This window comes from Thunnus albacares, chromosome 5 (assembly GCF_914725855.1).
Source record: "Thunnus albacares chromosome 5, fThuAlb1.1, whole genome shotgun sequence".
Classification (NCBI taxonomy): Eukaryota; Metazoa; Chordata; class Actinopteri; order Scombriformes; family Scombridae; genus Thunnus; species Thunnus albacares.
This window is the reverse complement of record NC_058110.1, coordinates 8,795,685-8,819,117: the sequence shown is the minus strand read 5'-3', so window position 1 is coordinate 8,819,117 and position 23,433 is coordinate 8,795,685. Positions and strand designations below refer to the sequence as shown.

The following is a 23,433-nucleotide window of genomic DNA, read 5'->3' as shown; positions in this document are numbered from 1 at the left end:
GACAGTACAATCTCACCACAAGGTCCATGAAATAGTAGCAGTGGAAAGTAAGATTATTTTGTCGATGACACTTTCCAAAGTTAAGAATGAACTTTCAATCTCATTTTGAAGACAATGTGGATGAGAAGTCCTTAAAGTGCTCAGAGGAATTGAGATTTGAACTACATTTCCATGACAACTGGGCAACTACATCTTCCAAGGAAGATTGGACCTTCTGGTGAGAGTTTAAGTGTTTAGATGTGATTACTTACAAAAGCAGAAAAATAACCAGAAAATCGTTTGTGTAGCCCTTTAGACATGTTTCATCTACCTCTCCACTTATGCATGTCATTTTTCCAACATTTTCTTGGATTATTTTAAAAAATATTTTCTATATTTTTAAAAAAATAACAGGAGTGACTGTTTTGACTGAAGACTCTGCATATGTGTTTTATGACTTAACAGTCATTTTTAAGACACTTACAATGTCATGTACACCATGTGCTGCTATTTTTTTGTCCTGACTTTCCACTCCTCTCATTCCCTCTGAGAGTTGAGAGCCTGAATTTGTTCCTGCTCCTTCAGAGAGAGAATATGGTCTCCATAACCCCTGACAGACTAGCCTGTGGTGCTGGAAGGCTGATTGCTCTCCCCAGAGCACAGTTAGCCCAGGCCCAATCTGTCTCTCAGTGAAGTACCACCTATTTGTATTCGTCTACCATTCAGAACGACACTGCACTTCCTTCAACTGTCAATCAATGAATGAATTCAGGCTACTCAGGGTTATTTGCATGTTAACTTACTGCTATGAATCCCCTGGGGAAAAGATGAGGCGAATGGTGAATGATTAGTGGTAGAGTGAAAGCTAGCATTTGCAGCTTAGCAATGCAAATATTCCTCCAGCAAAAGTTGACTGAGAACTTGTTAACCACTGTGATGTTGCTCCAACAGTCTCCCATTGTTGGCCATTGCACAGCTCCACTGGAACAGTTTCCAGCAAGAGAGCATTTGTTGTTTAAAGCAAATTAAGTTCTCTTCTGTTCACACAGTGTTTGTGATGTTGTTGGTCTGGGTCTGAAGTTGTAGTGAACTCTGTTCTTCTTTTGAAAGATGAAACTCTTAAAATAGGTCTCTGTAAAGGCCACAACCAAATCAGAGGTTACCGTTGTTTAAATTATTACAATGTTGGCTCCAAGGGAAGGCTGTCCTCAAGTGGTTTTCACTTGCAACAGTGTCAAGAGCAGCAGGAGATTGTATAAACCATAAAATGCTCTCTCTCTAATGAGAATAAGTCTCTCTGTGAGCTGTGAATGTATGAAAAGAAAAAAAAAACACATAGACTGAGCTGCTGGACTTGGCCTAACTTTACATTAAAGTGATTATTATCTGACTTGTGACAGTGGGGTCTGTTAATCAGTCTGTATTTAAATAAGACGACAATATGTTGTATGGCTAATTGTTTGTTACTGAGAATGGAGGGAAACTATATTCAGTTTGACTAATTGGGGTTAACAAGATATGTCGTATATGTATTTGATGGTCTGATTGATCTTAATAACCGCGTGTCATGACTGATTACCCCGCACTCATAACAAGTATAAGCTGACTGAAGTGAACTACCCTGCACATGTCTGGTGGCAGCTTACAGCTCATGACATGGTTGTTTGGCATTTGTAACAGCACTGCGCAACCAATGAGTCTTGCTTGTGCATGTCTTAAATGTAAAATCTTTGTTATGCATTTGATGATTACTGTTTTGTCTGAATCTTTGACAGGTTTTGTTGTAGGTATTGCTAAAGACGAAGATGATGGAAGTTTTTCTTGTGTTCTTGTTTGTTCCTTCTTTTTATAGTCAATGTTGAAGTGTAAATCAAAGCATGTAAATGAAGTATTGATTGGACACCTTTCTAAAGACAGATGAGGAAGCTGTTTTACTCAGCCTTGCCCTCCATCTTGTACCCCCAGTGTAATCCCGCCTCCATCCCTCCACAAACTGCATCGGAGTGGTCGCTGTTTAGTTTTAAACTCTTTGGAAAGAACATTCCACAGCCAGCGATCAATAGCCTCCCCGGCAGGGCGTGGAGGTGGCGACATCAATTACCACTCGGATCAAGTTGATAAAGTAGCGTCCTTTCGGAAATGGCAGTTGGCCTCCTTGTCCATGTGTACAGGAAATAAGGTTGTCTACGTTAAAGCAAGGGAACCTTAAACTCTAATAAAGATACCTGATGTACAACCAGAGCAAACGGTTTTAACTACATGTTTTATCTTAGTCTTTATTTTAGTCCTGAAAACACACCAGTCACTTGCATCTAAATCAAGTTTGTGTTGGTCATAGATCCCTCAAGTTGTCCATTCATTTGAAAAGGTGAAAACTAAACTCCTTCAGAACACCTTCATTTCAAAAGCCCTTAATTATCAAATGTAATTATCTGTTTGGTTTAAAAAGTTGCTAAGAGGGGAAAAACACACAATAACTTGAAAGCAATCTCTGAATTTTCACCTAAAGTAAGAAAAAATTAAATTGTAAAAAATTTTAAAATTAAATTAAAAAAATTAAGGCCCCTTTTAAGGTATAAATTAAAGCATGGCTTTCATGTTATTTGGTCAGTTAGGGTGTTTTCACAGATTAGAAAGTCCTTAAACCAAGCAGATAATCCATTGAAATACATACAATCCATAAATTATCCCCTTAAAATCCCATTAGAAATACTTTCATTACATCATTAATAATGGGTAAATTTATAATTATTAATTTAGTTTAATAGTAATAAGGGTAACAGAAGAGTTTCAGATCAGTTCTTTCTTTTAGTTGAAGGATGGCTCACAGTTCAGCAGAAATGAAAGAAAATGTTCATTTATCTCAGTTTTTGAGAGAATATATTGTCTTTTGGACCTTTTGGATCACAACTCCACAATGTTTTGTATAGTGTTTCAGTGCATTTCACTGCCTCATACCTCCAATCATATTGTCGATATGAATGAAATATATGTACAGTATATGATGAAAGACTTGACATTGGCAGCTGTTATAGCCTTCAGTTTTCTCAGCCTTCAAGTCTTGTGGGTATGGATGGTGCGGGTCGCAGGGGATTGCACAAAGGGAGCTGACAGCAAACACGACCCCTTTTAAAAAGCAGAAATGGGATTGATTCCTGTACTCTTGTTGCTTAGCAACTGCAAAGCCCCGTTGAGAGAGAATATTGACCTCTTGTTGATAAAGTCCAATTACATTTTTTTTCTCACTCTGTATATCCAGAGATTTTACAATGTCATATTCTGTCCCCGCTGTGTATACAGTGCATTGTTCATTCAATATCATAGAGAAATATTATACTATGATTGTCACCTACTGGTGCAGCCTGTGAGTGAAAAAGTCTTTGAATGGGATAACATATCTTGCATAGTATGAATCGGTTTAACAAGGGCACCCAATGGGACTAACAAGCTTTTGTTGCTAATTTAGTCAATTAACGTGTTTTTTAAACCCTCCCAATTGCTAAATGGCCCCCAGAGCTGCCACAAATTTATATCAGCACAAGAACTGTAATTTAGCTACAGCCAAAACCGTTACGCATTTTCCAGCATGCCCTAAAATGAAAATTGATTTCTAAATTTCATTAAGTTTCTCCTCCTCTCGTTCTGCGCACTCTCTGTAGGAGTATCCATGCTTAGCTGGCTGCGTGCTCTAATTACAAATTATCAAGTGTTAATCGATTTCTTTCATAGGGCTGCGGATGTGGGTGTGAATGAGCTTTGCTTACTGTTTGTTTTAACTGCATATCGGAAGCTTATGTTATGTAAACTGCAGGCACCTGTTGGTTTGTGATGCCATTTTCAATGTCATGTCCGAGATATTGTATGTTTGTGTAAGAGAGATAGTGGAGACTCAGAGAGGAAGATGCATTTATCTTGTATACTGTAAGTTGTTCCAAAAAGAAATAATAAATGTAGGTAAATATAGATAAGAAATAGATAAGGGATTGTTTTGCTGGGTGTTGGAAAATGTTCGAGATTTTGTCTTGATGATATAAACGAGAAAGCTTTAGCTTTACTTCTCACTTCCTTTTCCATAGAGCATGTCTGCTCCATCATCGCCTCCATGCTGAGAAATCTCAAGTCCCAACAGAGAAGCAGACTCCACAACAAGTTCACAGAGAACGACTGTGAGAAGGTCAGTCCTCTTTATCTTTTTTCTGTCCTTTCCTTCTCAATCTCTTTGTATCTACAGTTTGCAAGCAAATTCCATCAGGAAAGCGTAAGCAGAGGCGTTCATGTGTTTAACATCAAGACAAAATGAAGCTCTAAGCTCTATATATGTTAATCACACAAACACATGGTTAGTTTAATATAATAGCAGATTCACTTCATGTTGTTTCATGCAGATCCGCTGCAAAACATTTGTTTATGTCCCATTTGCTTTATTAGATAAAGCAAGACACTGTGCTGTCAACACATTTAATTACCTAATTTCCCTTTTCTTATATTACCCATTTATTCTGTTATTGTGCAGCTTTATATATTTTTAGTCAAAGTCCCGGTACTTAAACATGTATAGATGGGAAGACAGCAAGGAGTTGATAAATTGCTATAAATACTAGTAAATATATTTGTTCAGGGCCTAATCATTAGCATGACTGTTTTCCAACGTTTTCGAGACACAGATGTTTTGACACTAATTGTCAATTTGATCATGAAGAAAATCAGAATGTTGCTAGAAAGCCTGAATCATCAAACTATACTGTTACCTTTAGCGCTGATTATCAGTCCTGCCTGTTCGTACAATTCTCGTTTTCTGTGCTGACTTATCAAGGCCAGTATAAACAGGCTTCTTAAGACATAGTATGTGTCACATCAGGAGTGACACAGAGGGCGTTTGGCTGGAATAGATTACCAGTTGAGATGTGTGATTCAATAAACTGAGTATTTTTATCAGTCTAATATTATTTTCACCAGAAGCCAGAGGCAGGAGTTTACAAGGCAGGTTAAATACATTCAGGTTCACATTCAGGTCACTCAGTCAGGCTTCAGTGACAACTCTATGCACCTGTGGATCCCAAGTTCTACCATGTCACAGAACTTGAGCAAGTGATTAACATATCAAACCTGACACCTTAGCTGCACTCTTCCCCCGCTACTCCCACATTTCCCATCACATGTGCAAAAATGTTTCATATCCAGTATGCTGCTCAAGGCCATTTTAATAGGATATATGACTTCTAATGTGCAAGCTACCTGTTGTGCAAATCAAACATGGATGTCTCCTTCATCACCAAGTCATCCTAGTGTCTCATTTCCATCAAACATTCTCTGTAGTACAGTTGTTAATGTTCAGTGTCTGACTATATGTTAATACAGTAAATTTGAACACAAACATATAGATGGGTCTACAATGTGTAAGTTATAAAATCACATTTATCAAATTATTTTAGGTGTTATATATTTATCCCAAATAATATTTTCTCTCCTTTTTGCCTTCAGAGTCTCATCTTTCTGTCCTTTTCCCCTCACATTTCTCTGATTTTCGTGGTGCTTTCTTGTACGCCGCCTCTCTCACTTTCTCCCCGCCTGCCTCTATTTCATTGTCTCTTCAGGTTGATCGACTGATGGAGTTGCATTTTAAGTACCTGGAGGCTGTTCAACAGGCTGACAAGAGAATCGAAGGAGAGAAACATGTAAGCATCTCTCCTTTCGCTTCCGTCCCTCTCGCCCTTTCAATCTGTATCTTCACATACATGATTGTGTTGATGATACACTTGAGTTCTTGATTTAAAGGAAACCAAACATTGTGTTGTTGACCACAAAGGCACAGCCATCAAGGAGTTGTATCTGTCCAAGGCGTTATTAGAAGAACTGATGTCCACTAGTATGTTTCTTTTTTATATATGTGTACTTTCAGGGCATTTCATGCCTTTTATTAGATAGCAACAGTACAGAGATGATGGGAAACGAGGGGGGAGAGAGATGGGAAATCACACCAGAATTGAGCTGCAGTTCTTTCTAGTATTTTCATTTCAAGAAGGAGTCACCAGGACAACGAGGGAGTACGGCATGGGAAATAGTTTGAATTTAATGAATTAATTGTCATGTAGAATTTATAGAACAGAATGGATATTTTGTTGACGACAATGAGACCTTGATTAATCTAGATTCCTGGAAGGTTTTCATTGGATCGCTCATTCCTAGTAAGTTCTAGCAGTCCGTTGAGACAGCTTCGTTAAAATTGACTCATTGAAGTGATCCCAACTCAGACTTATCAGTTTCTTTGAACCCAACAAGCAGCACTATTTGATCCTGAACCGACTGTAGTCTGAGAAACCCCTGTCCAAATCTGATCTGAATCAGACCACCACAAGCGACAGTCTAGGTCAGACCAGTAGAATCAGTGCCTTTTCATTAATTAATTAACGCTCTGTTAACCTAATGACTGTCATCTAACATCAAGGTAAAATTCTACTTGAGCGAATTCATCCATAAATGAGTAATGGTGATATTCCACTCCGCTACATCAGAGAGATTGAGATCAGCAGTCAGCGATCATCAGTGTTGGCACATCATCTGTCTTCATCTTAATGAGTCGTGTTGGTCCTCACTGTATCACGGGGGGAAAAAGGTCCTTCCACTTAAGTCATTTAGTCTACTATTGAGTCATGTAGTCTTTCATTGTAACAAATTAAACATTTTACCAAAGGCAGGATTACACTCTCATTTGAGTACAAACTTGTTTTCAAGTATGTTGCAATTTTGTCAGTTGCGAATGGCCTGCTTTATTTTAATATATTTTCACTTGTATCATGAAAACAATTGTATTGGGAATAAAACAAAACGTTTCTTGATTCAAGAAAAAAAAGTTTTGTCGTATTAAGAGCTTGTCTTATATGAAATTTTTCTATAAGCAGTTTTTTTTTTACAACTTTAAATCAACCTGCTGCGGAACGAATAAAGCAGGAAAGATAACCTTTCATTATAATTGTCTACAGAGGAAAAACATGGACTCCAGTGCAATCCTATCACACATTGGTGGTTCCGTTATCACCAACTAGATAAAAAATTCAAATTGCATTATAGATGTTCAGATATCAACCTCAATCCCTGTTGTAAAGGGTTGGCATGTGTGATCAAAATGTCCCCCCTTTCTCAGTAGATAAGATGTGCAGTTCCACATAGTGTCACATTCAAAGCCATGAGGGAAGAGACCAAAAAAAAACCCATCACAATCCTGCTGATAACAATATGACAGTTAACAGAGGAATGGAAAGCTTGATCGCTGTGTGTGAGGGCCCTATTGAGCTGTCTGTGTGTGTGTATGTGTGTGTCTGTGTGTTGAGCTGTGGACTAGACAGGCCAATGGAGGGATATAGATAGAAGATAAGTGGCCAGGCAGGGGATAATGGCTTCAACAGACAGAGAGAGAGAGAGAGAGAGAGAGAAAGAGCATCCTGCCCTCAGAAGAGGAATGAAAGAAAGTCAGATGGATATACTGTAAATATCAGACCAGGAAGTAGAGCTAAGAGAAGAAGGGTGGATGGGGAAAATGGAGCAAAATGGAGAAATAGAAAAAAAAAAAGGTGGATAGGAGGAAGTTGAGTGAATGTGGGGATGACAGGGGGGGAAGGGAGGTGTGGGTGGAGACGGATAAGTGTGAGATTTCTATCTAAAGATGACAGAAGATTCATTTCTCAGACAGACATTGTGGTGGGATTGCCAAGAAAAGGCCAGACAGTTTGACATTTTCTCTCCCTCCTTCTCTCTTACTTCTTTTCTCTCTCCCCGTCTTCTTCTGTCACTCTCTCCTCTCTTCCTCCGGGATGGCGAAAGTATGACTTTGTGATAACCTGGTGATAAGAAACCCTTTCTGCGTGTGCCACTATCTTTGAAGCCACACGGTTAGCCTTCCACAGTTCAGATCCACGCTGAGTCAGAGACAGAATGAGGCAGAAAGTGATAAAATACCCATTTGTGGAAGAGCAACAGTATTCTATTCATTGTACACTGCAAATAGAGCAATTAAAAAAAAGACTTAATATTGTATATTAGGATGATTAAATCTTTTTTTTTTTTTTATCATACAAGATAAATGATCTTGTCAAGCAGTGTTAGCAGTATATTATTAAACTCGCAGTGCGGAACTTTTACATATAAATGAATGTTTGTTACATTCAAGCCGTTGCCAAAGGAGTTCACACAATGCCAATTAAGTCTGTCACCGCCAGATAAATCTCTGTATTTCACAGTACATGGAGTTTTTAAATCTCATGTTCCCACGGTGGCCGTTAATTGTGCAGCCTTTTCTAGACTTTTCAAATGGTATTGGACCAAATAGATCAAATTCTGATAATGAAAGTGATTTTGCGGGAGTTGTGTGACGCTCAAAACAATTTATCCACAGTTTTACAACAGTAGGTTACGGCCACTATGTACTGGCCATCGGGCATACTGGGACAAGTCCAGGTGGGCCGTCAAAAAAATAAGTTTTTGGGCCGGTGGACCATCAAAACATATCTATTTTTACTGGCCGTCTCTGTGTGCCTGTCATTCGGGGTATGAGAGTGTGCTGCATGCCTGTGTCAGGCCGGCCCATTCAGACCAAATCAGGTGTTGCAGCACACCACATCAGGGTTGAGCTGAGGTGTGTGGGGGTGTAGATGTGTTTATTTATGCTCTAGAACGTAACCACTGTGAAGCAATCAGAAAATAATGTTTTATTGATTTGATCCACCGGCTCTCTTCATTCGTTCTCTAGCTCACTTGACCACAGCTGCTCTCTCTCTCTCTCTCTTTTTCTCTAGAACGTAACTGCAGTAAAACACTTTGGCGTATTTGCATAATTTGTGTCGCCTGGAACAAATTCACATCTATTTACGTCTTTGCATTGACTTTGTATGTAATCGCGCTGCGCTGAAAAATTTACTTTGTATTTGGTGTGAACACACCATTAGTCATATCAAGTGGATTTCTGCCATATTTACACATTTCGCACCAAATTCCCTCTTTGTGTTTCCTCGGACAGTGTTTCCCCACTGAGCTGCGGTGGTAGTAACGAAAAGAGGGATTCTGGCACTAAAAATGTAACGTTAAAAGATATCTACTTGATTTGACTAATTCAGGCGGCTGAAGCTTCATATTAGCGTCCAATAAACTTTTAAATACATTTTTACTCAGGAGGAGGACTGTGGATTTTGTCCCCTATCACTTACATTGTAAGTGCATTATGAAGAGATCTTTTAACAGCCAGTATGAACAGGAGGAATGATTATGGCAAGAAAAAACTATTTCAATGTTCATTTGGCCACCTGACTGTTGTTTTAAGACAGACTTAAAAAATTGTGAACCCATCCTTTAGTTTAGGTGGACTAATCTCAAAAAATGGGTATATCTCAATGAGTTACAATATTTCAAGATAACTTGTTTTGATTTATAGCCATGCTACCAGCATGGCTGTAGGGATGACAAGGTTAATCAGTCCACGACTTACAGTAGGTCAAGACTGAAAAATGTCAGCAACTATTTAACAGATTGACATTATTGAAATTTTGTGCAGATTTTGATTGTCTGCAGTGGATGAAAATTGATGAGTTAGGTTACCCCTGAATTTTAATCTAGTGCCATCATTAGGCCAAAATTTTAATTTGCCCAATACTTTGGTTCATGACCAGATACCAGATAACCAGATAACTAATGACGTTCCCATCAGCTGCAGCTGTTTCTCGTGCTTAGTACTAATTAGCAAATATTAGCACACTGTAAAAATTGTAAATATTATATCTGCTAACCATTAATATGTTAGTTGTAATTGTTGGCATGCTGATGTTAGCATTTAGCTCAAAGCACTGGTGTGCTTAAGTACAACCTCACAGCAATACAAGTATGGCTGTAGCCTCTTGGTCCTGTTCTGAGAATGATCATTTAGTCTCTTTTTATTTAGAGTTGACAGGAGTCTGAAAAGTCGACTGCAAGGTCAACACAATCATATTCCAAACATCTATTAGGAGGAAACGTCTGTAGATAACTTTGCTCATCTCAAGAATCAGACCAATCTTTAAGCTTGGCAAGACAAAACCAACACCTAGTATAACGCAACACAAGTATGCAGGACAGTCTTAAATGTATCCATCCATCCATTTTCTTCACTGCTTATCCTCTAGAGGGTCATGGGGGAGCCGGAGCCACTCTCATCTTGGCATCTTAAATTTATTGATTGAAAGAAAATTCTTGCAACAGTGTAATGGTGTGTTCAGACAGAACACGAAGCAAATAGATGTCAATTTACCCCAGGTGATGCAAATTGACACAAATACGTGTCCGAATATGTTTCAAATTTACGCATATTGTGGCTTTATGAGTGCACTTAATGAACATACAGAGAGGAGACGGGGAAAAGGGAAGAGACTGGAGGGAAATAACAGAAAGAAACTGTGTTACTGGTAAGTTCTGAGCACAAACACTGTTGCTAGCTAGTTAACTGCTAATGTTCAGTAATGTATTATGGCTGTCTGGGGTGAATAAACACAAATGATCCAGTGGTCAAACTTGTGCAAGTAAGGTGTGCATGTGAGGTGAAAATTGGCTTTGTGTTTGTCTGAACACAACTGAAATGAGTCATATTTGAACAAGGGTGGCACTTGTATGTAAAGGAACGATTTCAGGTTTTACAACATCATGGTGAACCTCCTCACCATCACGTGCAGAGAAGCAGAGTTCATCTCCTAAGAAGTCATGTCTTATCAAAATCCCTAAATTGAGTTAAATAAAAGGACAAATAATCTAGTTTCAAGCACATTTCAGAAGCTTCATTTCTTACATCAAACCTTTTTTTTAATCCAGTTTTGAGGTCTTTTAGTGTTTCTTATCGACCTAATTTGCATGCTAGTTTCAATTAATCTTTTTAAGTCAGTTTTGTTTGTAGAAGGGATTTTTTGTAGTGTTGTTTGGGGCGTTCTATGCTTTTTTTTTTTTTTTTGAGTAAATGGCTGTGGTTTCATTCCTGCTGGTACAACTCTAATACTGAAAAACACCCAGATGATGCTGTAAGTCTGTGAGAATCAAAGCTTCTACCAAATGTCATGTTATGTAAAATAAGGTGATAAAGACGCCTGTCCGGCTCCTCAGCTGAATCGGCTGCCGTCAGCAGCAGTGTTTTTTTCTCCCTGCTGCGCCTTTTGGTTTCTCCTAGTTAAGCCTGTTTTTAAGGGGCGGTAAGCAAAATGTTTTTCCTCTGCAACATATTATCCACAGATTTCTCAGGAGGATAGCAAAGAAAAAGCTGCTGCTGCTTTTTTTTTTTTTCTGCGTCTCCAGCCCAGTCCCTTTAATAAGCTGCTTATTTTCCTCCCACCTTGGTATCTCTCTTCGCTTCTCTTTCTCTATCCCTCTGATTCTCTCCCTCTTTCCCTTAAAAGCTGCTTTTCCCCTCCTGCTATATTTCTCATTTTTGACTCCCTCCTTCCCTCCCTCCCTCCCCTCCTCTGTTTCTCTCATCCCTCTTTTCCTGTCTTTTACCCACCCCCAACATCCATTACTTTTCTCCTCCCTCCACTCTTTAAGTGTCCTGTTTTTCTCCCCCCTGCAATCCCCGTAATTTTCATGTCCGCTCTCTTTTTCTTGGTTCTGCCCCTTCTTCCTTTGTTGTTCACCATCTTTCACATTGTGTTCTCCTTCGCCTCTATTTCTCTTTTACACCTTCCTCCTCTCCTTCCTTCTCTTTCTTCTTTCCTTCCTCCACTCTAATCCTTCCACCCTATCCCTTTCTATCCTCTTCCTCATTTAATCTCCCATTTAGTCTTTCTCTCCATATCTGGTTGATTTTTTTTCTCTTCTTTTCCTCCTTCTGTCCCCCCTTCCTCCCATCTTCTCTCACCTCTCTTTCTGCTTACCTCCCCTCTCTACCTCCTCTACCTCTTTTCCTTCCAAACCTTCCTTCTGCGCTCAGCTTGTTGGTAACAGCTCTTGGAGATTGATGAAGCTCAGCAAAACATGGCTGAGGCCGACCTCAATACTGTAAAATGCCTGAGTGCACTTTCCTAGCACCTAAGAACCCAGTTGCTCGTTGTGTTTTGTGTGTATGTGTGTGAGTGTGTGTGTTTCCTTTACTGGGCTGTAGCAACCATGTACAGCAGAAATGTGCTGGTTTAGCATTGTTGACAGTATAAATTTTAAAAGACAATCTGTGTTAAGTTGGAATTGGTTTTGCACCTGGATGTAATAAATTTAGTTTTCTTTAATGCCCTCCAAGAATAAATGCTCTCTTTCTGTCTCTTTTTTCAGTCAACTTTTCTTTCTCTGTGTCACAACTTGTGTCTTCTCTCAGATTTCCTTATCTTCATCCATCTTTTATTCCTTCAAAAGTGAACATTCATTCATTCATTTGTTGAGGATGAGGGAGTGAAGCACACAGCGGATAAGCTAAGTTTGTTTGTTTCTGCAGGTTCAACCAACACATTTACTTATGAGCTTTTACCTCTGAGGTAGATTTTATTTAGGAAGGTTGCACCAAGATGCCTGAAAATGCAAGTCTCATCCTCTACTATAGAGGGTTTTATAACAGCAACACCAGAGCCTGGGGCTGAATGATTAATCATTTGCATATCAACATCGCAATTTGAAAGAGTGCAATTTTCAAATCTCAATAACCACGAATGAAACTATAAGTTGTATAATTAACAGTGTCTTAGCAAGTTGTAACAAGCTGTGATTTCACTTGCTGTCACAACTGTCGTTTGCCTCTTTACTCAGTCTAGCTGTCGTTAATTGACCTTAATGCTATGTGATAAACACAGCTTTGACTTTTCTCTTATATGGTTTTGTATGTTGTCCTCAAATCTTTCAATCTTACCAGAGACCATGATCTTTCAGGTCATTGTCAGGGCCTTCAGTGCTTTAATTGAGACTACCTTTGTTCCCTTAATGCAAGCAGATTGAAACTGGTGTGTTTACAGTATTCTTTTCAATTTTATTAGGCTAACTACTTTTATTTCTGTTGTTCAGAACAGAAAGGTAAGTTTGTAGTTTGGGCAACTAAAAAATTGCCTTTAAAACATGTACAGCTCTCATTATTTTATAATAGTTTTAAAGAGACTATTGGGCCCCAGTTGTTGAATCATGTTGGTTCAAAATACGTTGTTTCATGTCTGGATGTAATCCTTAAACTGATACCATCAGACCAGACAGACTGCAAAGCTGCATTCTTAATCATTCAACTTGATCATCAGATAATGTTGAGATAAAATCTTCTGTGAAATAAGTTTGACTAAAATGACAAAAAAAGATCTGATGACTAAAAAAATTGACTAAAACTATACTGAAATAGTATAGAGAGTAAAATGACCAGACTTTTAGTCATTAAAACAGGATGAGGTTGACTAAATATGATAAAAACTAACAAGGACATTTGACTCGGGGCTAAGACTAACTAAATATAAAAATAGCTGAAAAAAAATTAACTCTAGCCATTACTTTGGTTTATGACCAATTACCTGTGAAACAAATGACTTTCTCATCAGCCTCAGCTGTACTTTGTGTTAAGTGCTAATTGACAAGTATAATTTGCAAGAGGAAGCTGCTCGGGGCTCAGCACAGACAAACTATGTTCCACTGGTTGTGATTGTCAAGTTCAGCAACTCAGAGTTGAGTAGAGACTGAATGACTGAATAGTAGCGAGAACCTCCTCCCTACTGGTAACAACACTGTTTTTCTTTGCCCCACTTTGTGAACAAACTAATTGATGTGCGCCCAAAGCAAAGGGCTGTTCTTTCTCCGGGAGATTATCATAACTTGAAATCAGCATGTTGTCTCGCACTCGCACAAAGTTTTTTCAGTCTCAGTTTTTCCTCAAACTTTACCTCTATATCTCTGTTTTTTAATGAGGATATGTAACCTCTCTCTTTCTGGTGTTTGCTTAAGCCTCATAAAAAGCATTACGTCCCACACACACAAACACGAAAACATGCGCGCAGTCACAGTGGGTTTTTGCAAAGTGCTGACAAAGAAATCACTTTAATTCTGCATCTAAGCACTCAGCGGAAAAGACAGCACTGGAATAACAACCAGCCGTGCACACACACACACACACACACACACACACACACACTACCTCATACACACACACACTCATACAAAAGCAGATACACATGCATTACGGAACACACCCAGATAAAGCTTCTTGTTCAAGACACGCACACACAGTTCTTATACTCGTCATACACCGGCACAAACACATGTACTTGGATTCAGATATGCACAACAACATTCACACTGCGCACACACACAGTCTTCCATAAATCATACACACCCCATCACACAAACACACAAGTACAAAGCGGCTGAGTTACAGTAAAGGGACCGAGACTGAAAATCACTGCTTATTACTTTGTCTGTACTGTAGCCAGGCTGCCAGGCTCCCCTGAGGTTGCAGTAATTGACTTGTCCAATCCCTCCTTTCAACACGTTATTCTTTCTTGCTTCTTATGTCCGGTGTTTGCCAGAGGGACTGAGCTGACACACAAGTTATTGGCTGCAATGTCAAAACTCAGGAGTGGACAAAACACTCCCGCTGTAATGAATACTGCCACACTGTCCATGTAGGCTCGGGTTTTAATATCCCAAAAGTCCACTTCCACTGCTCACAATAATGAATATTTAATACACTTGTCATTGTTCAAAACCTTCCACCCCCCGTACAGATTCAAAGGTCTGGTCTGATTCATGGTGTGTTGGACCATCTTTTCTCTTCCATTACTGTGAGGCTCCCTGGAGGGTGCAGCAATTGACTTCCCTAAGACCTTATTTTAAAATGTTTTTCTTTCTTTTCCTTCTTGATCAGTGCACTTGTTGCTATAGAGTTGTTAAGTGGGAGAAGTTACTGCGAGTGTCAAGGTTTACTGAAGTAAATGTCCCGCATAGATAATGTTGGTGAATTCTAGATGAAGCATTTTTGAGGCTTGGATGAATATGAAACTCCTCTAGTTGAATCACCTGTTAAAAGCTGCACAGGAGTCATTTACACAGCTGTTTCATTTCAACTTGCATGTACAAAGTGTACAGCGATTTTTTTGTCTTCTCCGTTTTCATCTCCTGACAGGAGTTGGATCAACCAATCAGCTGGCTTGATGAGATTAGATAGTACCTAGATAATATGCATGTTGCCTCCTTTGTGAGCAATCCTCTCTGTGTAGGTTTATTATAGTAACTATAGTATTATAGGTGAATTATCCAGGAGACTCTCATGTTTTTTATTTTGAGCACATAGATGACATGTTGAATATCAAAGTTTATTCTTAAACTTGGAAAAATAGTTACGCAAAAAGAAATTCTGGGTCCAGTTACTAACGTTTTTCTGGAGCTTTCCGTTACATCTCAGTCTTTTTCATCAGACGGGGTTTGCCCAGTTGTCATGGAGATGGTTCAGTTGTCATCATGTGACCATTAACACCAGACCAAAACTGGTCGCAGAATCACATGGGAACGGGTCAGTCATTGCTCCGGGAGTCACTGGATGACAAGAGACAGCTTAACGAGGCCATTCGCTCAAATCTCCATGCTAAGGTCACATGATGACAACTGAGCTAAATGACCAAACTCACAGAGGAAGACAGTGAGATGTGGTTTAAAGCTCCAGGAAAAGAAAGTCTAAACTCAATCTTAATTATTATTTTTGTGTCTAAACAATTAAGGATAAGATTAAAGGAAAACCTCTGGAACCAGAATCTCCACAGGGAGCCGATACACAGATTCTGAGCACAATGCCAACGGCTGAAATCAGGATGCTTTGTTTCAGATCTACATGTATAATGTGAGTTTATTTGGTTGAGGCAGGAAATGCATTGCAAGCCCAGCTCTTACTGGCCCAGCAGCTGTCAGTCATTTTGACGAACTGTCCGATGATTTGGCACAATCTAACACAACTTGATTCCTGGTCAGTCAACATACCGGAGCAGACAGCATCTCAGCTGTCAAGACAAATGTCAGAGGGACTTTGAGTGAGGTTTTCTCACTTCTGTAAACAGACCCGGGAATTTCTGTTTTCACTTCGGCTCTCTATTTGGATAGATTATCTCTGCTTTAGAGGTAGAGCTGACGAAGCACTTAAAACTAAACTGAAAACCCTGCCAAGTAAATACTGAGGAGGAGTATCTCCATCCTGAGCTTCCTCCTTTTCCTCCTCTGTCATTTTGACAACCACATCTCCCTCCCAGGCAGATTGTTTGTGCAGTAAATAAACTAAATGGAGCCTCTGACTGCAGTGTCACATGAAAAAGAATGATACCAATTTGGTACTCACATCCAAATCTTGACACAAAAAACCATTTTGCATTGACTGTAATGTTAGAAGTCAGTAGTGTAAGAGACTATTTTACAGTGAGTATACAAAACATCAGTAGCTTAATTTTTTTTCTGAATTGCTGAAGGTTAACCAGGTGAATCCAGGTGAAAGCTGTTATTTTCTTATGATTCACTAATTAAATCCTCAGTCATGCAGTGCACTTGTAGATGAAGTGTAATAGACTGATTAAACAAGGATTTTTTTTAAGCTTCTAGATGATGGAGACATGGGGTGTGCTGAAGGAGTAAATCAGTACAAAAGTCCAATTAATTTTTTTTTTCTTCACCAGTCTTTTTTCTCCGTTGCCTTGATGCTCCTTCTACCTTGTAGAATTACTTAGAATTCATTTCTGACTGCGGACACACATTACAGTCCAGTATACTGTATTTCTACTAATCCTGCCAAAGCTGCATTCACATTGTTTCATGTGGTTTGTTTAAAGTCGCATACCTCCACAGCTGATAGGCTGACGATGGCTGTAATGGAAACATATGGATATAATTGAGTTGTCCAAGGTCTTCTCAGAGAACGCCACCAGCTCTGCTTTGCAGTGGCGGCCATGAGCAGTAATGAGGATGACAGGAAATTGCTTCCTGAGTGGAACAGTGAGAGAAAATGCAAACACAGGGTAACTGTGCACGTGCATGTTGTTTTTCCTCTCTCCCTCGGGGGTCAGAGGACTGTACATGTACGCACCGCGTCCTATCTATTAGCCATTTTAGGCATACGCTATGTGTTGTTTATCCCTGTCGGAGTTTGATTGTGAGACTTGTGTAACTTTGCCGCAAGCTACTGTATCCTTTCCTAATAACGAGCCGACTTGTCCTGGAAACTGAGATAATCTTTTTTTTCCTACAGGAAGGAGAGGAAACACAGTTTACATTCAAATAGCTTTGTTTCAAGTTTTTTTTTTTTTATGCATCTTTAATGCACGCTCGTTGACAAGCAACAAGATCACACTTTGGGACTTTTTTTTTTTTTTACAATGCGATAACTCCCCGCTATGTAACAAAACAGAATTCTGGGCCAGTGTTTTACCCGGAGGACACAGAAGAGACAAATGCCCTACATTCAATGGCTTTATTAAAGGTTCTCGTTTTAATTATCTGCATTGTTTTGCATCTTTAACAAGCTGCGGTTGAGTGTGTACAGTAAGCCTTTGTGTTGAAGTTGTATTCAGTTGTCTTTTCTTCTCTCTGGATGAAAGCAGGATGAGAAAGCACCGTCGTGACAATAGATACGTTCCGCATCCCGGCTCTGTAACCTGCTGCTCAAATGGTTTTCCCAGAATAGTCATGTGCCGTCATCCTCAGGAGCTGCCCTTTGATTGAGGCATGTTAATGAGCTGAACTTCACAACTATAATTGGGTTTTACAGTGTAATTGATCTTTTAGGACAAGGCCTTTTGAAAGTTTTAATTTTCTTAGAGATTAAATCATTGGGATGTAAATGTCATGTGTGGTAGCCTTTAGCTCCTCGCTGAAAGCTATTTGTTTTCATTAGAAACGCTTTGAAAAGTCGCCCTTTTTCTTGATTTACTGTATCACATACTGTTCCACTGTTTTTTTTTTAAAATTTTTTAGGAATAATCCATCCTCTGTTAGACTGCTACACATACACATTGAGCCTACATAGTAGATGTGGAAATTCTCTAAGCTAGACTTGCATTATATAGGTTAAATATCAGTTTATTTCTCTCTAAATTGACCAGGTGAATTCTATAAAAATCCATTAAATGTATGAAATGATTTATTAAGAGAGAGCTGAGACATGGACAGGTCGAGAAGAGTTACTATTTGTCCGTACCTGATGCCTTTTAACCCTCATGTTTAATATATTTGGTTGGGCTCTAAAAATAAAAGGGAAGATTTGAATATAAAGTAGTTTCTACGCTTTGTTTTCCTCATTGTGATAATTTAACATTATATATTGTTTTACCCTTTCCCTACTTTCCATACATAGAGGTAAAACTGGTGAAACACATTGTGTCTGTTCAACTCCAACGGCGTACACTCTCAGATTGTCCTCTCCCCCTCAGGTCTGCTTCTTAATCTCTAATGATGATAAATGTGGGCTGTGTGCGTATTGGCAGCACCGTGTTATTGGCATACTGACAGGGTTGTTAAGATGGATAACTATGCAAGTGTATGTGTGTGTATGTGGGAGTATGTGAGCACCAGCAGTGGAGTCCCCACAGACCCCCCTCCCCACTTTTTCTTTTTTTTTTATACAGCTTAGCAGTGAAATCAATTGATTTGTGTGTTTGGTCATTGGAGAAAATGGATTTGTGGAAAAGCTAAAAAAAACAACACCTAAATTAAACCCAGTCTCATGTTTTCTGTGTTGAATCTCTTGCAGAAAACAACAGAAATCAGTGAATTGTCGTTTATTCATCTTGTCATGTGTAACAACTTGTTCTTTTTTTTAATGAATGTGTTTTACCTTTTTATGTGTGTGTGTGCAGGAGATGGTTCGTCGTGGGGAGATCCTGGATGATAGCATGGAGGATGAGTTCTACCTTCGTCGCCTAGACGCTGGACTATTCGTCCTTCAGCTCATCTGCTACATTATGGTGGAGATCAGCAACTCAGGGATACCGCAGGTACATACACAAACACACACAATGACTCAGGCTTGCCAAAAGACGTCTCTCTCAGATTAATTATTGTAAATCTGATCAGACAGGCTATAAAAGCAGACAGAAGTCAGATGGTGTTCATGAGCACTGCGGCCAAGTGGCTCAATCACTTCACTACGAGTCTGATTTAAACTGAACTCTTGCAGTGCCGCTTTTGGCGTTTCAGATTGAACACACTGTACCTGTTGTTGTTTAAAAAGCTGCAGTATATCCTTGCTCAATTAGGCTCTTAAGGGAAGTAATCATAAATTAATCATCAGTCATAAATTAGTGGCCCCAAGACTCAACATGTGGGAGTTTGTATTCCGCTAGAATAATGGATGCTTTTTAGCCTTGCATGCTAACATTAGCACTGATTCCCACTAGACTGTACTTTTGTCCATGTTATTTCAATTAACTTTGCAATGAAGAAATGAATTTTAAATGCAGTTTGACTTACAAAATCTTCTTTTTCTCTGCATTTAGCTACAGCAGAGGGTCCATCAAATTCTCAACCTAAGAGGAGGCTCTGTCAAAGTAGTGCGCCACATCATGAGAGGTAAGTTACTACGTGTACTTTATTACTTTCATTTCCCATTCAAAATCCAGCACTCAAGTGATACCCAGCTTTAGTAACAAACAAATAAAGGTATGTAAAAATGGTGGGAAAGATATTACCAGCACCTGCACTATAATGGCTCCCTTGGTAAATGTAGCCTCATTTACGCAATTTACATAATTTTTTCCACAGTGTGAAATCAGTGTAGTCAGGTCATACTCTTCACACTTTGCTCAGAGTTTCTCTTTTCATTGGAAACACTGTTTGACTTCAAATCAATTCTATTTTGTTCTGCTCTCTCTGTGGTAATCTGATGTTATTGAAACTCAACACTTCTTCACTTCTTGCAGATGTTTCACAACAAGGGATTAATCCCACCCCACACGCCCCACCCACACACAAACACACAAACACACACGCACACACACACACACACTCACACACACACTGTTGGGGGCTTGTAATGTGAAACATATGGGGGAACTCCGAGCTAATTAACATGACTTCTTACTAAAATATGATAAAACATCTCTCTATTGAAGGAATCTCTGTCTGTATGTATGTACTTTGCTTATCTCTTGAACTCCTCATCCAAGCGACTCCCCACTTGGCAGGTGTATGGTATGGGACCCAAGGGAGTGCAGTGTCGAATTTGGTGCATTTTGACACACAATACGTTAATATTAATAAACTTTGAATAAACCAGCAATCAGTGAGCCGCTCTGCATTGTGCAGGGGCAGGGCAAAGCTTCAGGGCTCTGCTGACCGGCCCCAGCATGTCACGGGGAGACCAGAAACGAGACGTGACACGAGTCAGAGAAAAGTGCTCCAAAAAGAGAAAAGTAGACATCAAAAACAGAGCTTTTAATCAAGAATGGACGCCCTGTGTCTAGACAGAAAGCATAGCGCTAGCAGCACATTTAGCAGATCAGCAGCAGCAGCGAGTGACCTGTTGTGTTTACACAGGATGCGTTCGGGTACATTGTTGAGCGAAGGTCACCCGCATTTTGGAAGCACTCAGAGACCAGTGCACAACGACTGTAATTATGTGCGTAAAATGGAGCAAACACTTCCACGGGCTATTCAAAACCAGTTTGTCTCATACGTTCCCAGACTGTGGCGATTGTGAAGCACCACTGCAGACAAAGCACACATCTTTGGAGCAGACATACCCACTTTAATCCAAACTGAAGGCACAGAAAATGGAACAATCTAAGAGCCCAAAATGATTGATCCACTTTATTTTACCACATTATAATAATTTTAAATGCAGCCCTATTTTAGGCTACTTGAAATGAGAAAAGAACATTTACTTACTATTAGAGTGCTTAGTATTAATAACATCTGTGTATAATAGCATGTTAGTTTCTTTCATGTTGTTGGTGTACACACTCATTCACACCTCACATCAACAGTATTAATTTTTCTGTGCATTGAAGTAGCAGCTGGAGGGCAAGCAGCCAGCCCGTACTGAACAGGAATATTTGAATGGGCACTGCACTAGTGCTTATAATGGAAAATAGAAATACAGGCATGTTTTTCTTCAGTTAAAGCACATCATCTTAAGTTCATGTAATATTATTAAGGTATGAAAAAAAAGTACCTTTTTATATACAGTTGCTGTCAAAACACATTCACCACTCAGCGGAGCTTGTTAAACCACCAGTGAAATATTTTACAGCCTTCTTTTTCCATCAATGAGTTTGAAAGATTCCTGCCCATTAGCTGTGGTTTGGCCTTTAGTAAAAAAACCCAAGTGTTCACCTTATGGTAGTATCTGAGTAAAACTATGAATGAGCTCTACAGGTTGACATGAGCCTATCCCAAAAACATAAATCCCTCACCTCAGACTGAAATATAATAAAATCAGAAAAATTATGTGTACTTTGGCGGGGCAGGCAGCCTGCCAATGGTAGCTGCTTCTCCACAAAAATCTTATTGAAACATTTTTTAAAAAATCCTGTTTCCAAGTGCTTCTCTCCCTGGCAAGAAAGCAACATTTCAGGGTAAAATGTTGGTACAGTCACTGCTCTTTGGCTGTGTTTGTTGTTTGATAGCAAGCCCGTGCTGTTTGCCTGCCAGAGTGTTTGTGTTGGAATATAATAAAATACTATGAATAATGTCATTCTCCCTTATTCTTTTGAACAAAGGAAAAGGGCCTGGGCAAACTTTTTTTAACTGAGGTGTCACAAAATGAAACTGTTTTGTGTGATAGTTTTAGTACATGTTTCTGTTCTGTACATCCCTCTTTTGCATGTATCACACAGTCCCCTACTTGTGTCTGTTAAGAGACCTACAGAGGGGGATTATAGGTATTAATATGACAGATAACAAGTCGTGAAAGTCATAAAATATAAACTAAAGAGGGGGGAACTAATTGAATGTTAAAAGTACTGCTGCAATAAATAAACAGTGAAATCCAGCATCTGTAGCATACAGATAGTATATACAAGCGCCTTTTATTTACATCACTTGTCAACAAATGGTCAAACAATATGCAGAAATGCATCCTGACATGAAAAAATGTAATTTAATCATGTTGTCACCGTGAGAGGAGCCTGTGATCTGCCTCATTCTTTTTTTTCCCCCATTTCAAATATTTCCTGTCCTGCTGTATTTGTTTTCTGTTTGCTTTTCAAACACCACTCAGGTGTGTTATTTCCTTCCTGGTGTGACATCCATCCTTCCTGTATCAGTGTCGGATAAAGCTGGAGGACGAGGCTCCGTTCACACACCCTCTGCCTCTCGGTGGCATGTAGCACTGTAGATAGAGCCATCCGTCACGCATGGCAGTGCCAACAGCGTGGCAATTCTCCAGTCCTCACTGTGTGTGTGTGTGTGCGTGTGTGTGTTTGCATGTGTGGCAATGTGTTCCTAAATGTGCCGACGTGTCGCTTTTGTTTCCGTTTGCATATTTGCATACAAGTGTGGCTTGCTTGTCCCTGTAGTTTCCAATATATGTTTTTGCTTACTAACATGATTTTTTTTTGTTTGTGTGTGCATATAATGTTTGCCTTTAGCATGTCTACATATGTATGTGTGCATACATGTTCTTGCTTGCTGTCATGTGCGAATTTTTTACATATTAACATACCTCTGAGAGAAATTCTGTGCAGGTGTGTACATGTTCAGTTTGTTTCCTTTGTCATTCAGTTTGCATATTGTATTCATGTCTGCCCTTGCATGTGTATGCGTAAATGCAACACTGTATACATATTAATATGCATGTTGTGTGTACCCGTCCTTGCATGATCTTGACTTGACTTATTTATTTATTTGTCATAAATTGTGTTTGTGTATGTGTGTTTCAAGGGCTGTGTTTGTGTGCGTCTGTAATGGCATGACATTGGTGCATCCGTCTATCTTAATGCGTATGTGTGTGTGTGTGTGTGTGTGTGTGTGTGTGTGTGTGTGTGTGTATGTGTATGTGTGTGTGTGGCTGGTAGTGTGTGCCCTCATCCTTTCCATTAGGCTGCACTGTGGATCCCTCTCCCATTTCTAGTGCTCCACCCGGTCAATGTGAAACTGCAGAAGAAGGTTAAGCACATGCAGAGTGTGTCACCAGCTCTGCTGTCTTGACCTCAATGGCTTTAGCTGGCTGAATGAGAAGCAGCTCAGCAGGAAGGAAAGCTAAGCACATGGGAATGAAGAGCATTGATTTCTCTGATGTTGTAAAAACATGCTGCAGGGTTTTCCATCTCAGAAACTTTAGGTTATGTCACAGGTTGTAGGACTTGTGAACATCTCTTTTGGTGTTGTGTTTAATACAGTTTCAGCTATGATGAAGTTTCATAGATTGATTGCAAATGACAACACTGTATCTGCTTAACAAGTCCAACAACACAAGAGCAGCGGCATGTATAGAGAACTGTCTAGTCACAGTACTGTTGGCCACAACCCTGGGGGGATCCATAATTTTCGTGAGAGTGGACCTGCATGGATGTTATGCCATGTATCACT

General features: G+C 39.4%; 1 protein-coding gene across 1 annotated transcript in view; it reads left to right on the top strand.

Moving 5' to 3' along the window:
- ctnnbl1 (catenin, beta like 1) overlaps positions 1-23,433 on the top strand; it is a 61,194-nt gene that overhangs the window by 33,200 nt on the left and 4,561 nt on the right. Inside the window, exons 12-15 of the mRNA XM_044352339.1 lie at positions 4,056-4,153; positions 5,574-5,654; positions 18,762-18,899; positions 19,401-19,473. Of these exons, the coding sequence (XP_044208274.1) occupies positions 4,056-4,153; positions 5,574-5,654; positions 18,762-18,899; positions 19,401-19,473 (390 nt within the window). The remainder of the gene's footprint in view (positions 1-4,055; positions 4,154-5,573; positions 5,655-18,761; positions 18,900-19,400; positions 19,474-23,433) is intronic.